At 43.7% G+C, this 17,804-nt stretch overlaps 1 protein-coding gene across 1 annotated transcript in view; it reads right to left on the minus strand.

Annotated features, from left to right (window-relative positions):
* dntt (deoxynucleotidyltransferase, terminal) overlaps positions 1-17,804 on the minus strand; it is a 58,988-nt gene that overhangs the window by 15,106 nt on the left and 26,078 nt on the right. Inside the window, exons 8-10 of the mRNA XM_071910484.2 lie at positions 16,342-16,444; positions 7,170-7,418; positions 5,704-5,787 (exon numbers count right to left, since the gene is read on the minus strand). Coding sequence (XP_071766585.2) covers positions 5,704-5,787; positions 7,170-7,418; positions 16,342-16,444 — 436 coding nt within the window. The remainder of the gene's footprint in view (positions 1-5,703; positions 5,788-7,169; positions 7,419-16,341; positions 16,445-17,804) is intronic.

The raw sequence follows: 17,804 nt of genomic DNA on the forward strand, positions 1-17,804 counted from the left end.
AGTTCTATGAAGATAGGGTGTTTTCAGAGAAAAAGAAGATTCAATAATGCTTTCCTGAAAATATAACTTGTTATATAATATAATTTGTTCATGGTGTTTGATTTGTGTTCTTGGTGGTTGTTTGCCTTATGATGATCACTGACTGGAGGTTATAGTTTACTCACTTTTTTATTTACCACACATCACTGCGCCGAAATCTAAACATGTTCTCTGTGGATCTAGTGTAACCGCTAGAAATGCAGCTAGAAATAGAGAGGTTTTGGAGCTAATACAGTAAATCTGATTTTTATTAAAAGCCTAGAAGTGTCTGATATTTTTTTTTTCACATTTTCTAAGAGGTTACATCCACAATTTATATAAGATTCTTATACACTTCATAACTGAAACTGCATACAGGTGAATGCCCATGCTTTCCTAGTGTAGTTTATTCTTCTTCTAAAAAACATTTGGTTGGCTGAGATCCACATTGCAGTGCAGTGCAGAGCGAGAGGAGTGTCAGGCAGGTGAATATAAATGTTGCTCAGGTAGGAGGAGAATATGAATGGTCCTCTCATATCAGTAACTGTGCTCCAGGACCAAAGCCAGGACATCCATGCTCACAGCCTTTTGACCAGAACCTCATTAATCACACTCCTACACATGACATAGAGTAATTACCCTCGGAGAGAGAGACACATACTGATACAGCGCACACACACGCACACGCACACGGTTTGTAATACACTGCATGTACATGGCATGTAAAGGTTTGGTTAAATAGCTAGAACACGCACGTGCGGGTGTGAACCGCATTTACATAAACATATTTATATCAGGTGTGCTCTAGTCTACACACTGCATCGTACCGTTGGGTATTACACACAAGCGCACACACACATACACACTGAGTGAGTTTCAAGGGTAGATCCTGCCACACACGGAGGGGTGTGTTTTTCGAGGTGTTGGGCAGGTCATGGATCCCTCCTGCCCGGGGAGGGAGTCAGTCTGTCTGGGCATGATGAAATCCTCCACCTGTCCTCATTCATCAAGCCCACCACACATATTAATTATCACAAACCTTCAGACTTACAGCAGAGGACACACACACAGGCACAACCCACCCCCCCACCCCCGTCCCTCCGCTCGGTCCACTCCCCCAACACGCACACATTGCTCTCTCTTTCTCTCTCTCTCTCCTACACACTCACTCATACGCACACACATTGAATAGTGAACCCCCCCGTCTGAATTCAGACCCTGCACTCCAGTTTAAATTCAACTCTAGTGGCGAGATACTGATGTTGGCTGTAACTGCCTGTGGCACCGCAAGTCAGCAGTGTGTTTTTAGAGGAAGTCCAGATGTCAGGTATTGCAAGCAGTGTCTCAACCCCAAACTTGGGTGCGATCACACCTACAGTTCAGTTTGTTTACTTTGGTCTGAACCAGAGTGGAAAATCTGCCTTTGTTACATTTTTGTGTTTGGTTCATTTAGGTTCACACTGCCCAATTACAAGTGAACCAGGGTTGTAAACAAACATCACAAGGACTCACAAGTAGCTTGTTTATTGGACAGAGTTTTGGTAACCTTAGAGATTTTGGAAGTCAAAAGAAATCTGATTCCAGTCCCTGTACTTTAGCTAAGAATGATGATGCCTCAGTATTCTTCTGCGTTCCTTCAAGGATTTGGGAAAGATGAGGTATTTCACCTCATCTTGATTCCACGTTTGCCCTCGGTTCATTTTGTTATTCTTGCCGAGCAGGAGGAACTGCTGCCACATGCTGCCTCATGCTGTCACCATCCGTCTCCTTATACCCATAAAACTTTGCATTTTGGGGTCATTTTCTGTAGTTGGTGATTTTTTGATGGATTATGTTCTCACTCCTAACAAACCGCACCACAGTTCTCTTGGAAGAGGGCCAAGACTCGCATTTTCAGGCGTCTCAGTGCGGATAGTTGGTGCCACCCGAGTTCGAATGCCATTCTTCTCACCGGCCCGAAGTTCAAGCATGCTTGGCGTGAGCCCTAAGTCATTGTGCCTCTATGTGACAGCTCTCAATCCCCCCCCCCCACCACGCAGCGATTCCCCCTGAGCCTGTCCTTAATTGGGAGGAGATCATTAGCTTGAGTTTAGCCCTGTAATCTTTTTTTAAGCATTTTATAATAAGACGGAGACCAGCTTGTATCCGTCGAGAGCCTCTTTGAAGCCCACACGACAAGATTAAAGTCCTCTAAATGACCGCTTTTGGTCCTCGGCTGAGATGTCTCCCCTTTAATCAGACGCCGCCGTCCTCATCGCTCCCCTGTTTCTCTGACACCAGTCAAACGAGGAGCGCTGACTCTCTCGAAAACGATTGGCCAATTAGAACGGCCGCGGAAAAAGATGAAAGTGTCATTATCGCGCCATCCTCAGCCATACGTCGGACCAATTAATGAGGGCCCTGGCAGCCGGTCCCGGACAAAAAGGGCCGCTCCTCCTTCCTGCCCAGAGCGAAGCGCGCGACAGAGAGAGAGAGCGAACAGAGGGAATAGTCAGCGTTCTGTGAAGGCGGTGGCAGCTAGTGCACAGACACCGGGACAGTTAATTGATCTTCATTACGTTAATTATGGCTGCGATGTGGACCGCGGAATGAAAAACGGGTCACACTGTTGAGCGATTCTGTCTGAACGTACCCGGTTAAGCTATCTGCCGACCTTGAAACTAGCCCCGAAAGTAATGGCACTGCGAAAGTGACTAAGTGTGTGTGTGTGTGTGTGTCCGGGCGTAAATAGTTTGCTCAGAGGGCAGTTGCACTACATATTTAAAGCTCCAACAGGCCGATGGTTATCTACTGTAAATCACCTCACATTCGATAGTTATCGCCGTGGCTGCGGTAATGGAATATCTCCCTCCTCATTTCCTCATCCTTATCGTTCTACACAATCTATTGGCCGTAACATCTTATCTCCTTTGTTTTTGCTCTTCATAGCACTTGACAAGCCTTGCTCCTTCATCAAACTCCGACAAACACATGCCGGGTTTCTGTAGGAGTGTGTGTGTGTGTGTGTTTTTGATTTCCCCCTGTCCACCCCAGTGCACGGATGGCTGCACTGTCAGCAAAGCCTGCCTCTGCCCTTGCATTTGAATAAACACCATCTGAGTTGGCTGCTTGTGTATAATATCTGTCAGGGAGCTGCCACCCCGGTGATCCCGGGACGCTGACCCCTGTCCCCGAGGGAGGCGGGGTGACGGGGATATTGCGGTGACAGGGTGTCTCCCCTGTCGATCCGCGCGGCGATACGCCTACAACACCCTCGTCCCGCTCCGCTCGAGACTCGAGAAGGGGCCCCGCCGCCCTGCCCCGCGCATGGAAATGAGCCGGGACGCCTTGCAGGACACAATGAATGGTTGCCGGGATAGGATAAACACGGGCTCCGACGACGCCTGTCACAGAGATTGATGGTTCCCCGCAACTTCTGTCGTCTTGTCAGTACTATAAACTTCTTCCCTGCTGAATAATTGAATCCTTCAGACAGAAGAGCCGTGTCAATCTTTCTTTTTTTACGCCGAGGAGCGATGTTTCCATATCTCACTTTCTTAAGACTGTAAGTCAGAGGGAAGAAAGAAAGCTGAGGTTGTGCACTTTCAAGTGATGTACAACATTAAAACTCCAAACGGCTCGGATTGACTATAAAAACCGCAAAGTAGCCTGCGATGTTCGACACATTTCAAAACCGGCTTGCATCGTTTTCCTTCTTTGGTCTTCAGTTATAAAGAAAAAGAAAAATGTCGGACAGAATAATCAAACATCCTTACGTGCCTAACATGTTGCTCTTTACTAAGAAAATTAAAGCCGTCCATCAACTTTGCCTTAGTCTGCCGCATAGAAGAGCATGTCAAACGTAATGTCAAAACTGATCTTCACGTGCGGAGAAGCGGAGTCTCAGCACAGCTAAGAAAACCCACGCGTCATGAGTGCCGTCTGGTTTTTGTTGTTACTATTATGACAGCCCATCAACACAGAAAGCATAGCACTGTCTAACAACACTGTATAAAACACCACTCACTTCATCTGCCAATATCTCATGTCTAGATGAACACGCGCCTACATGTTATCTCCTGAAGACGGGCCAATAAGGTGCATTATTCAAACAAAGACAAGGTGTTGCGAAACAAAACCTAATTAACTCTAGCAGTGTGGGCAAAATAAGAGTTAATTGGTTATTAAATCTAATGAGATGTGCCGTAAATTGATTTTTGTGCCTTTATCGTATGCCTTTTATACCAATGTGTAGGGTAAAGCTGAGATGCAATTTATTTCATTTGGAAATGTCGGCACTTCCCAACGCAATTAACTTCACTTTAACAAGCTTGTGCCTTCATATATTGAAACAGATGGATTTTATTCACTCAGCTCGCTCTGATGTACTGTTGTATACACTATACGTGTGAGTGTGTGTGTGTGTGTGTGTATGCGTGTGTGTGATGAAGCACTGCATTAGCCCGCCACCCCTGCCCACCTCTGTAAGCAGTATGCTATAATTAAAAATGTTGTTCTCGCACCCGTATCAGGTTTCTGCTCACTCAGAGTGGAAGCACATATTGCATGGAATAATTTGAGATAATTTGTCTAAGTTTTCCCTGCTGGGGCATTCCAACACACCGGCCTAATCCCTCCAATAACCTTTGAGGACCGGGGCTTGGCGGTAATTCACCATCCAGATTCATAAGCACACACTCCCTAGGCTAGACTTTGTAGCAAATCCCACCTGATAGTACACTCTGTACAAAAACACTGATCAGATTGCCTCTGCACTCGCTCACCGCCGGTGCATTCTGCCTCTCACTCTCTCTCTGTCTGTCTATCTCTGTTTGTCTCTATCTGTCCATCTGCCTGACTATCTCTTCCTCCTAGGAAAGGGCGTTCTTACTATAGGATCAACTGAAGAGGAACTTGCGATTTTAGGGGGTTCACTCTTTGCTTCTGTCCTCACTCAGAATAAACTAGGGCTTATTATTCTAGTATATTTTAGATGTATGTATTTGTTCAGGTCACAGGCAGGCACTTCACGTTCAGCACTTGTCATCTGCCCGGCCTGAGCTGTGAATGAACGGCTCACTAGCACAAATGCCATGAAAGCAAAATACATGCTGGCGTAACCAGTCCACTGCTTAAAGCTGCAATACACCCGTCTTGTCAGCCTAAATCACAGAGTGGGGCCGCAACAGAGAACAGCGTCCCATCTGCACTAATTGAGATGCTGCAGATCTGCCCAAATTAATTTCTGGTGTCGGGAATAGACACTGGTGGGAAAACTCTGTCCATAGGAAGTGGCAAATCGAACCTTAGGAGTGAAATATAATCTGCAGCGAGCGAACGCTCCATCCAGAGAAAGCATTAGATATTTTCCTCTCTCGTCCCTTTGCTATCTTTTGGTATAAAGCATCACAGACCGGCCGGGTTGGAAAACATGAGTGTGCTGTGTGCAGTTTACTGACATCACGTTAAATGATTTCTGGGTATTGAAGTTCAAACAGTTTTCAAACAGTTACCTCTCATTGCCATTCTCTCAAAAATAAAGAAATGACTAAGCTATAAAACAGACAGACACCACCTTGCCTCTTGTCAGTCTATCAGGATTGCTCAATCTAGAGTTAATGGTAAACCTTTTTGTTTTGCACATTACCAGCCAAATGAGTAAGAAATCAGTCCAAGTGGTTGTGACTCTAATAATGCACCGAGTACCTTGGTTTTGTCGTACAGGGCGTGGTTGTCCAGAAGCATGCGCCTCTCCATCCGAGCGTACCTCCTCAGGTCTCTCTCAAACTGCTGCGGAGGAACAGAATCAATAGTCTGAAACCAAATATCTGTTTAACTTGTCTGTTTTCATGGCACTGAAAGGAAATAGTGACTCTTATCTTCTTGGATGCACTTTATTCTTATGTCAGAAGCCAGAAAGCTTTTTTGATATCAGATATTCCTGATATTTTTCTATGTTACTGTACACCTGTATATTACTTTGTGTACAGTGCTCCTATTGATCTTCATGGTAGGTGGGCGGTGTACTTTAATTGTCGAAGATGTCTGTCACCTTTTAACCCGACTGCAAATCAGATTTCCCTGACAATAAAGTCTATCTTGACCTTGACCTTGTCTTTCCTCTCTCCAAGAAACATGTTTTTACTGTCTTTTCTGGAAAAAAACAACAACACTATGTCAAATCTACATATAAACTAAAACATAGCTCTTCAGTTCCTCAGTCATTCCATTCTGTCACTGTTGAAAGAGGAAGGCTGATCGCAAAAAAATGTTTCAGCTTCTACTAATTATCACCCAATAGTTATTGAGTTCACTGATCACCTGATCACTGGAAAACGTGTTGCAATGGCAAATTAAAATCTTGCCATCTGTTTATGAATAAAAGTGGAAACAGCACTGAGATGTTTTGCTGAACTAGCTGTGCTTCTTCAGTGAAATTTTACTCAAAACAGTAAGAGCTCACAAAAAACTACTCAGTGAATGAAAATCATTAAAACTGTCCACACAAAAAATGACCAATTATCATATCTGGCGTGATGCTTGCAAATAATTTGATAGGTCATTGCCAGTCAATGGTTGGGAGATTGTCCATTTTTCATCACATCAACAAAGCTAGTAAGCTAGTATGACTGAGTTTTTAAAAATGCAGGCTTTTAAAGGTACTCCAAAGATAATTGAAAATTTCATATATCTCAATGTTTTTTTTAATTCTTCAGTTATTTCTCACTTATTTCATACTGCATATATTTCATTTTTTGGTATATTGTCATATTGTATATATTTTCATGTATTTTTTCTTTGCTTTCAGTCTGTTCCACTGCTGGTATTTTGCATACTCTCATGCCATAACTAGTTTTTCCATACTTTGTATTCATACATTTCCACTTCACATATTCTTGACACATTGGAATCGTGAGTTAAATTAGGTTTAATATCTACCATTTGCTATATTCTCATTTATATTCTGGCTTTTCTTTGTTGCATCCTATCGCTTTCCTACTGCAACAACCCAATTTCCCCACGGCGATCATTAAAGTGTCATCTTATCTTACCTGACAAATCTACTTAATACAGGGACTAGAGTACTTTTAATTGGCTTCTCTCTACTTCTGCTCATGGATTCCAGCTGCAGCTACCTCACTGTCACCCCGTCTCTATATCAGCCTTCGTACCCTGGAGCCGGTCCAGCCCAGGAGAGCGTAGGCGTAGCGCTCCATAGGTGGGGACACTATGTCCACGCGCACCGCCCTCCAGCCCCTGTCGTCCCCCTCGGCCCTCTGGACTCCCCCCTCCACACAGCCGCCCTCCAGCCGCAAGATCAGGAAGCACTTTGGGAACTGGTCCATGGCCTCAAACCTGTGGCAGGGCAGCTTGTCCATATCAAAGGTGGAGGCCTGGTAGTCACAGTATAGCAGAATGCCCTGGTGGAGAGAGAGGAGACAATATCAACCTGTAAAAATAGCAATTAAAGTGGAAGTGGAGGTGGAGTGGAAGTCTTTGGAAACGAATAATCATATGTTTTTCAATTATATGTTTGGACGTTCCTTGTTGATGGTGAAAAAGCGAAATTTATGAAGGAAGGTGACTTTACTGGGCTCAACCAATCATCTAACTTTTGGGGCAGGGGGAGGAAGGCAGATCCTCTAATACTGCCAGCCAATCAGAGCAGTGGCTATTTCTGGCTGCAAGTAACTCCAAAACGGCCCATAGCTCTTTAGGTGGGACATATAGACACTGGTTAAAAAACAACCAATTCTGTGCACATTAGAGACGCAGAGAGGTGCTCAGCAAACCATGAGATTTGGTTATATGGTTAGACTATTAAATCAAATACTGTGAGTTTTTATTCTGCCCTGTTTTTCTTTTTGTGTGTGTGTATTATAGTGTATTTACAGCATATGGATGACACTTTACAGCTTAAATTGTGTTTTAGAATTTATTATATAGTGTAGTAGTTTATTGTGCTTTGTATTATTGTATTTTAATGTGCTGATGATTCCTGCCCAGGGACTACAGAAGCAAATTAGCCTCTGGCTATACTCTGGTGCAGTATGTTATATTGTTATATTACAAAGAAAGTAAAAGAAGATTAAAAAAAACTTCACAGGTGTGTTTTCTAGAAAAATGTAGGAAAAGTGAAACCCACACTCACTGCTGTTCATGAGATAGTTTATATTTCGCTCTTAAGTTTCGATTTGTCACTTCCTGTGGGCACCAGTGTCCATACCTGACACCTGAATTTAATGTGGACAAATAGAGTGAATCTGTGGCATCTCAGTTACATGGGATGGGACAATCTTCTATGTTGCAGCCCCACTTTGTGATTTAGGCTGAAAACACAGGTGTATTTTTACATAAAAAATCTCAGCTAGTGCATCTTTAAGCTCCAGTTTTCTCTTTTATCTCGAAGCTCTCCCCTCCGGATTCCTCCCTCTGGTTTACACATCTATGTGTAGCAGGTAGCTCTTTGGGACCCTGGGGAGTGGGAGAGGGGATAAAAAGGGAAGTAGAAGATTCAGGCCTTCCTTTTTTCTGCACCAAGCCTGATTCGAGTGTTTGTCAAAGAGAGAATTTTGGAAGCCCAGGTGTTCATTCTATGTTGCTGGGCTTGGCAAAGCAGTATCTGAGGGGATCCTGTTACCCAAAAGAAAGATCTGTGGCAACAGCCTTTGGCTTACCACTGTGTTTTCCCACACTCAATTTGTGACATTTTTTTTAAAGTTCCATTTGAAGGGTCTGTTTGCTGCTCTTGTGCTCAGGCAGTGTGAAATAGGGGAGAGGGAAGACAGGCTCACAGGCTGGTCTCATTGCAGGTGTTATACCCCCGGTTTGCTGTGGATTGTGTGCTTTCATTCTGAAGTACTATTTCTTTGATTAGGACACCCTATTTTATGATACTTATGTGTAGTGATAACTATAAATGTCTTTGCTTATATTTTCTCACCTTTTGATTTGATGTGTTGGTTGCCCACCTAGTACGAGTGAGAGTGAAACTAAGTGAAACTATGGAAAGGCCTTTTTGTACAAAAGGGTTTGAGAAGTGATTTGAAAGGAGGACAGTGATGTAGCCAGTCTAACCTCCTCAGGCAGGGCATTCCAAAGCCCTGACAGCAAACATCCGTTCACTTTTTGTTTTGAGCCTAGACTTAAGAACAGCCAAGAGAGTCCTGTCTGGAGATCTGAGGCTACACACTGGCTCATAGGGGGGTAAAAGGTCTGAAATATAGCTGGGAGCAAGGCCTTGACGAGGTTTAAAAGTTATCAATAAAATCTTCAATTCAGTTCTGAAACTGACAAGCAACCAATGGTAGGATGCCAGCATGGGAGGAATGTGGTCCCTTTTCTTCACATTTTGGCAACATTTCTTTATTGGAGAAAACATGATCAAATTCTTTTGGAATGTTGCTCAAGGTTTAAACTTGGGTTGAAAATGACCCCTTGACTTGAAGTTTTTAGATGCAGCCTTGATGTTATTGGTTTAAGGACCAAGAGTGAATTTGGTGCCTTCAGGGCCAATAACAAGAACTGCTGTTTTGTCAGTTTAACTGCAGAAACTTCTGAGACATCCAGTCCTGTATATCAGCTAAACAGCGATGTAATATGGCAAATTTATTTAAGTCACTGGGTTTTACTGACAGATGTAGTTGGGTATCATTGGCATATTAATGGAAGGAAAGGCCATGTGGTGCCAAGTGGTAGTATGTAAATTGAAAATAAAACTGGACCTAGAATTGAGCCTTGATGTATGCCACATGTCACTACAGAGGCAGAGGAAACAAAGTTATCAATGGAGACACAAAATTTTCGATTTGACATGTAAGATGAGAACCATTACAGCGCAGGCCTAAGTCTAGTACAAAAAATGTTGTGAATTGTATAGCACTGGCACACTCCTGCATCTGCGTTCATTAGGAGATGGTTTAAAACCTTAAGAAAGGTGGTTTCATTGCTATGGTGCTGGAAAATCCTGACTGAAATTCCTCAAAAATGTCATTGCTTTCCGTGATCACTATGAGTTTCTTTAAAACCACTTTTTTCATAATCTTGGAGGTAAGACTTAGAGATAGGCCTGTAGTTATTTAAAATGGTTGAATCAAGGTTAGGTTTCTTTAGAAGAGGCTGGACACTTGCCATCTTAAAATTGTCAGAGACTCAACCAGCAGTGTTTACAATGGAGAAGAGAGTGGGTTTTATCGCCCCGATGACCTTCTTGAGGAATCTGGTGGGTGTAATGTCTAGCAGACTGGGGGACGGTCTCATGCGTGATACAGCAGCCATAAGTACTTGCAGAGAAATAGGTGTGAAGTGACTGCATAAGTCCAAGTGAGGGCATGGTGTAGGGGAGAAATCTTGGATTGAATACCCTGAACTGTTTTTTTGGTGAATGAGTAGTAGTGTTGAGTGGCCAGACACTTGTTACCTAGGTGCTATATTGATGGCCAGTAAATGAGAGTAATTGTCTAGACTGTCTAGATCCTTGTTTCTCCCACGTATGTCCATCCAAATTGCAGCTGGAGCTCAGTTAAATTAAGGTTGAAAAAACTGCAAAAACATTGTTAAGTTGATCGTGACTAAGAGCAGAGGTAGCCAAAGGGTTATCGATGCCAGTGAGAGGACACAGACCACTGTGTGAACATCTGCTCAGACTTGTCATCAGTCTAATTTGAGCCCGGAGTGGTGAAAAAGGGCTGGTCGAGTGTGAGATCCAACAGAGAGACGAGCCTCCAGTCGGCCACAGTAGGAGGCTGAACCCCATTCTCTGGTAAATGGTTCCACTCTGCAGATAATGGAAATCTCTGCCAAGTAAGATGTCAGCGTGTTGAAGAGAGAGAAGGAGAGAGGGGCACTGATGAGAAACAATGCTAGACGTGTAGAAACGAGTGAGATGGAGAGAGTGCAAGAGAGTCAGAGAATACAGGGTTTAACCTGCAAGAGAAAGTAAGAGATAGGAGGAGGAGTAAATAGCAGGAAAGACAGAGAAAGAGAGAGAGAGAGAGAGTCTACGAATTGATTTCCTCTGGGCTTCAGCCTGGCTGATTATGCTTTACCCTGGATCCAGGAGTGCTAAGGCGATTAACATTACAAATTGTCAATTTAATTCCGGCACCCAACGTAATTGTTGGGATACCGCACTCCTCTCACTGGTCATAAATCTGCCGCTCTCTCCTTAAAGAGCAATAATTGGGGAAGGAAGTGCAGCGACCGACCACTCTTCCTGTCCAACCATTGACTGAGGTTAATCACAAAACATTAAACACCTTGTCAGCATAGCCAGAATAGCCAGTGCTGCCTGACCGTCTTACTGCACACCGCCACTTATCAGAAGGGGACAGCGCTTCCCAGAGGGCATTAAGGGAGGGAGGGAGGTGGCGGTGGAGTCATTAAATGACAGCGAAAGGCTTGAGTGACATGCGGGGACCAGATCTCGGCGAAATCGCGAGGCCCCTACTTACTTCTACTCCTCTAATTATCTTCCGGGGTTGACCGGTTAGTCGTCCGGGCGCAGGCAAAAATCCCCGATGTCACCCCCACCCCCCTCCCTCCCTTTTGCTTCACCCCTGGACCGCTCTCTGTCTGCAATTACAGATAACCATTCACCTTCCAATAGCAGGCAGGGAGAAGGATTCTTAAAGTTCCCTTTACGTTCAGTAATAGCTTAGCTAAAGGCAGTGACAGTTCCCACTTAGATAATGAGGCCAGAATGACAGCATAAAAGGACTTAAACACTGACTAATCTGAAATTAAAATCCCCCCGAGCCACACTTGAGACAAGTTGTGGGAGAATGTCTGCAGCCCATCTCGTACATAAGGCCGTAAATGTAGGTCACTTATTATTCTGTCAGATATTTTGGTCCCTCCTGGCAGTACATTTCCTTTAGCCTCGAATCGTACTGATGCCTTAAGAGAAAAGTATTAATGAGTTATGGTGACAGTTGCACAGGCCATTAAACGCCTGAATACGGACGCCCTTCTTTGGATGAGGCTTGTTGCCCTCGTGCCTGTATACGTACACAGTCGATTCTCTTCCTCTCTCACTCTCCGTCTCTCTCTGCGTCTCTGACACACATACACTCGCAAATCCACCATAAAAACAGGATGTCATGAAGTTCCCGTCTCAGCAGCGCCAGGGGCTGTTTAGCCCAATAGCGCTCTGTAATCATCTCCCACGCAGCAGGTAATGTCAGCGAGCATCTGAGAGTAAGCTTATTCCACCAGAACTGTTTACAGAGGGAATTACAGAGGAGGACAGCGGGAAGATAATCTTTCCCCCAAAGCTTTGCCTCTGAGTGGTACAAAACAAAACAAAAAAAAAGTCAAGGGAACATGATTTTTGAAATTGTGATCTAAAAGCTCAGCTGTTTTTTTTTTTTATTCGATTATTTACTCGCGTCTTTTTCTTGAGAGGGCGCGATGAGTGGTCGCCGCGGCCATGCCACCCGCGCGGCCACCTGCGCCCCGGAGGACGAGCGCAATGTTGTCGGGAACGCGAGGCGCTGTGATCTAATGTCACATTCCCTCTGACTCACAGAAAGAGACTTCAAACCCTGCCTTCAAGTCGCAGATTAGCGCATGTTAGCGAGGCCCGTTTGAACTGCGCTTTGACTTTGATTCAGAGCTTTGCCGGAACGAACAAGACTGATTGCTGAAATTACAGTGCAGCATTTTAAAGTGCGCGTGTGTCCTCTCAATGTCAGTGGAAGTAACCATTACTGTTCAGATTTTATTTGGATTGCAAAATGACTAACTTTCCGTGACTGTAAAATAACCCCGACTGTATGACCGACTCTTACTGAATCAGTGATTCTGCCAGAGGGACAGCTCTCAGATCTCTGACCACACTGGCTCTGATCAAATGCGGGACAATAAAGCCGAGCTGAAACGCATTCATAATGGCGGCAACGCATATGGAGCTCTGTCTTCAGAAAACAGCACTTATGCGGTATTCAGAGACAGAGATGATAGATGGATGGAGGATGAAACGTGGCCCTCTCAGTCTCTCCATCGCTATTACCAGGGCCAAGCTGAATCTCATCTGTCTGCCATGGAAGCTGGTGGCTGACCTTGCCTCTGCCCCCCCCGAGTTATGCTTTCAGAATCAGCGGGAGGAGGAAAAAAAAAAAAAAAAATGATGAACCCGTTTTTACAAGGACGTTTTCTAGATAGATGTATTTTTAACTCCCCGCAGGCTGAAGGGGGTGCTAACGGGCGGGGGGGTGGAGGGACTGCCCACGATATTAGTCCTGAGCGAAGACACGTGGGCCCCCGGGGGCTCGATTGCAGATGACAAGGTTACACGACTTAGAGTCAACCTCTGCTACCTCCACTTAATCACTGTCTCTTGTGCCCCCGTCCCCACAGACCGGTCCCTCTCCATCCCCATTCCGCCCTGCTGCGAACAGAGCTTCCGGTCCTAACACGCCGTCCCCTCTTAGGCTCCTAAAACCCTTTTAACGCCTGCCCTCCTTCCTCGCTCGCCCGCCTAACTCACTATCTCACAGCCGTTCTACCTCCCTGACCCCCTCCCCCTCTCCCTCGCAACATACACACACACGCCTTCGCCCCTTTTCCCTTTACTTATAACGAGCAGGAGTGGCGAGCGCTCCACGATAACACGGGAGGTAATTATCGTCAGGACGGGCCTCTGAAGTAGCGGAGGCAGCGTGTGGAGGTGGGGATGGAGGGAGGAAGGAGGATGGAGGGATTTATTTTTAAACCCAGTGATGACAAAGAGAAGCCTGCGGCTAGACCAGACACCGCGGTCCTGCTCTTCATCAAACACTTGTCTCCTCTCATGACCCTCTCCAACTAGGCATTCATCTAAGGGAGAAGATGGTGTTGCCAAAGGAAAAGACCTTCCCCATGCACCTCTATTATTTTTTCTGTAGAATGTGTACTCTTTTTTTGTGAGTGATACGGATCGTCTACCGTCCATAGCCTGTTTGCACTGGTCCTTTGCACTGTATGTTCTGTTGTGCTTGTGCCATGTTGTGTCAGAATGTCCTCTGCGACAGTATAAACTGTGTCTGCATGTCGCAAATTGGAGTTTTACTTTATCAAACATTTCTTAGAAGCAGAGCTGCTCTGGAGGCAGAAATAATCTCATTGGTTGAGTTAAACCTCAATGGACAGAGCCAAAGAACCACAGGTTTTCTTCTTAAGTAACATTAGGCTGAATCCCAGTGGAAAAGGCAAAAGGTAAAAGAGGAAGAAGCTAATATTATGAAGCCTAGCGCTCTTGCTACTAAATGGAAAAATGCAATTTAACCATACTGAGTTATCTTGGTTAGCTAGTTAGCCTAACTGACCTTCCAAGTTTGAACTAGCCATACTAGCCTATAGCTATCTAGGTAAGCTAGTTAGCTGCTGCTAGCCTCATTTCCATTTAGATTTTTATTTAGATTTTGAGTTCCTTCTTTACCATTCATGTTGCTAACTTGTGGTCCGAAAGACTGGTTCTTTGGCTCCGCTCATTTAAATTGAACTCAACCAATGAGATTATATCTGCCTCCAGAGCAGCTCTGCCTCTCACCAAGACAAATTTCTGGATATTTATTATACTTGCCAAATAAAGTGATTCTGATTATTCTTCCTCTCAGTGGCTCAGTCTACATGCATGCACACAATAATGTATTTGCCCTTACTCTGATTTTTAGAATAGTTGGACCAATTTGTCTAAATGCAAAAATATATACAGTACATATATATTCTGTTGAAATTTCAATCATAATCCTGCAAAGCCTGAAAGCTGGATGAAATCAAAAAGCGTAAACATTAAGATGTTAAACTATGTTTGGACAACTGCGCCATGTCTTTTAACTACAGTATAAATATTCTGATTACGACCTCAATGTAATATAATTAGATAAATGTGTTAACATGATCAGAGTTTTAATTGGACATTTCTGGAGTGCGTTGATATTTGTCACTTTCGCTCTCGCTCACACATTCTCTGTCTCCTGTCTCTCACTTTCTGCTTCCTCTCATGCTCTGCCTTAATCAATCACTATCTGTCTCTGTCTCTTCTCTCTCTGTCTCTCTTTCACATTCATCCTCTCATCCCCCTTCCTCTCCTCACACCCCCTTCTCTCTTTTCTTGTCCATTTTCCATTAAGGGATCCATTTTCCATTAAGGGGTCTCTGGCAGTGCCCATGGTCCTTGAAAGCCCCGCTGAAAGTTCTTAAAGTAAGCCACTTCTAAATTGTACTATTTCTCTTTTACTATTTCACTCACCTTATCCCAATCTCTTTCCATTAAAGGCTGCTAAATCGGGGGAACTCAAACCATCTCTCTCTCTCCGTTTTAATAAAAAGACTACAATGAATGTCCAAGGCCACAGCTCTGAATAGTGGAAAAGTGACCGGCTCCTTTTAATGCCTTATTACGAAAACATACTGTATGCACTTGGCTCAGAGATATTCACTTAATGTAATAATTAAACTATTTATATTTTGTAGAGGACAAGCCAATAAGTAGTTGCAAACTTGCATTGCCCGTTGACAATGAATGGGAGATTGACTTTGTGGATTTTTGAGGTTTTTCTGAAATTTTATATCCAAATGAGCTTTATATGACAGCTGTGCTATCCATTCCAAACCATATGATATACTTTGATGAGTCGGAAATCACACAAGACCCGGTCATAGTCACGTTTTCCATCTTTTCTAATTCATTCTCAGTGTAAAATCATTTGATATAACCCTATGAACCCTCTTATTTCTGGGAAACGGTAATGATTGTTCACTAATGGGCTACAGACTGGGAAGACAGCTCATTATAATAAAGCTGCACTTGGCAAGATTTTTATGTTAAAACACACCTGTCTTATCAGTCTAAATCACAATATGGGGCTGCAACAGCAACTATTTCAGACCTCGTACATTCGCCCGATTTGCCCCAAGTAATTTCTGGTGTCAGGTGTGGTCACTGGTGGGAAATCTTCACGGCGCGCAGGAAGAGACAAATCGAAACTTAAGAGCAAATAAAAATAATATTTTAAAAAACCCCAAAGTTTACCCATAACAACAATGAGGCAGCTCTCCATTCAGAGGGAGTTTTTTGACATCGTTTTACATGATTTCTGGGCAATGAAGTCCTTCAAACTTCAACAGAAGTTTCAAACATTTAGTTCTACACAGAAATCATGTACTTGATTCTGTCATTATACACAATTAGCTTGCTATCTCTCTGCCTGATGTTTCCAACTTTATTTTTCAGCTCTTTCTAAAATGCTGTGAAATAGAAATTACTCTTGGGTAAATTGACCTTAAGTGATCATCCACATGCCCATTTACAGCTTTATAGCAGGTTAGTGCAAAAAAACACGAAAAGGAAAACACACTTACTTGCTGTTTCAGTCTGTCAATCACATTGACTAGCAGACCCTCCTCCTTCCCCCGCTGCGGTGTAGTCAGAAGAAAGTCTACATCGTGACCAAACTCTTTCCCCCTGGAGATTGAGAGAGAGAGAGAGACGTAGCACTAGTAACCACTCACTGTATCCAAGAAATAATGAAAAGAGAATTATCTTTTAGTCACAGTCCTTAACTGATGCACGGGGAAGGTGGCAGACGGAGCTATTAAAAGCATAGACCATGCTAATGGCAGTGACTTTTTTCATTATTCAAACAAGTAATTTGTCCTAAGTTGTTAAGTCTAAAGGCTCCCTTTTTGTTGCCTCAGCTGTCAGAGCTTTACCGTTTATGGGAATCATCATTTTCTATTTGGATCACTGTAATAAAGCACACCCATATGGAGGCTGAGTGGGCTTACACAATGCACTCTCTCCGTCAGCAAAACTGCAGGCAGGCAGTGTTACAGATGCAGTATTGTAAGCGATTATCAAGTGATTATCAAGTAGGAAAAGATACACTGAAAAGCTCAAAATATGTACACAGCAGGCATGTTAAAGCTTTCCACTGGGATCAGCTCACTGAGGAGATTATTTAACCTCTGAGTTTGATTGTTCGGTAGTGAAGATTTTAGGTTTTGGTTAGGTAAGATCCATTCACTGTTGAACTCATGCTGAACAATGTATCTTGGCAGTGTATTTTCCCCCGAGGATGACACATTTTAAAGTAAGTATGTTTTTGTCCTTGTGTTTTTGTCACAGACATTACCATATTCTCTGGCTGTTGTTGTGAGTTTAAAGGAAGCAGCCTTCAATATTCAATATTCCCTATGAAGATCTCGATAATCCGAATGATCAAAGAAACACTCTGAAACCACTAGTGTATAAACCAGTTCCTAAGGATTCACAGACTCTTTTTAATTAAGTTTCCTGCTTTGAAACGTATTTGAGAGAATGTGAGGTCTGCTCATTGACTTCCATTCAAGCAAGGCCACAAGAAAATGGTGCCAAGAATCACCTTGGAGAATCATGCTTATGTGATGTCCATATGTTATTTTTGATATAAAAATCACCAGATAGCAGAGCAATGGGAAGCGCTTCCTGGTTTTCCCCACCTAGCTTTGTTTTGGACTTCAAGGTAGCACCCAGACAAATAAGCATAAGCCTACAGGCCAACCATTTGCAATCCACAGGGACAAAACAACCTGCCAACAAGTCAACAAACCGTAATAGAGATCTGGATGTCGAAGTATTTACCCGTGTAATCAGATTTAAACCATCTGTCCACAGAGGATGACTCAGACGGCACGATGTGGACTGATGATGCGAAATGATGGGTCCGCTAAATCGTCCTCGCATGGCACTGACTGTTCGGCTTTTTCATCACACATGAAAGTGAGAACACGACTACGCTGACACAAAGAGACAGCGAACGCGGCCGGTGACTGCTGAAGTCGCC

Source organism: Centroberyx gerrardi, chromosome 15 (assembly GCF_048128805.1).
Source record: "Centroberyx gerrardi isolate f3 chromosome 15, fCenGer3.hap1.cur.20231027, whole genome shotgun sequence".
Lineage (NCBI taxonomy): Eukaryota > Metazoa > Chordata > Actinopteri > Beryciformes > Berycidae > Centroberyx > Centroberyx gerrardi.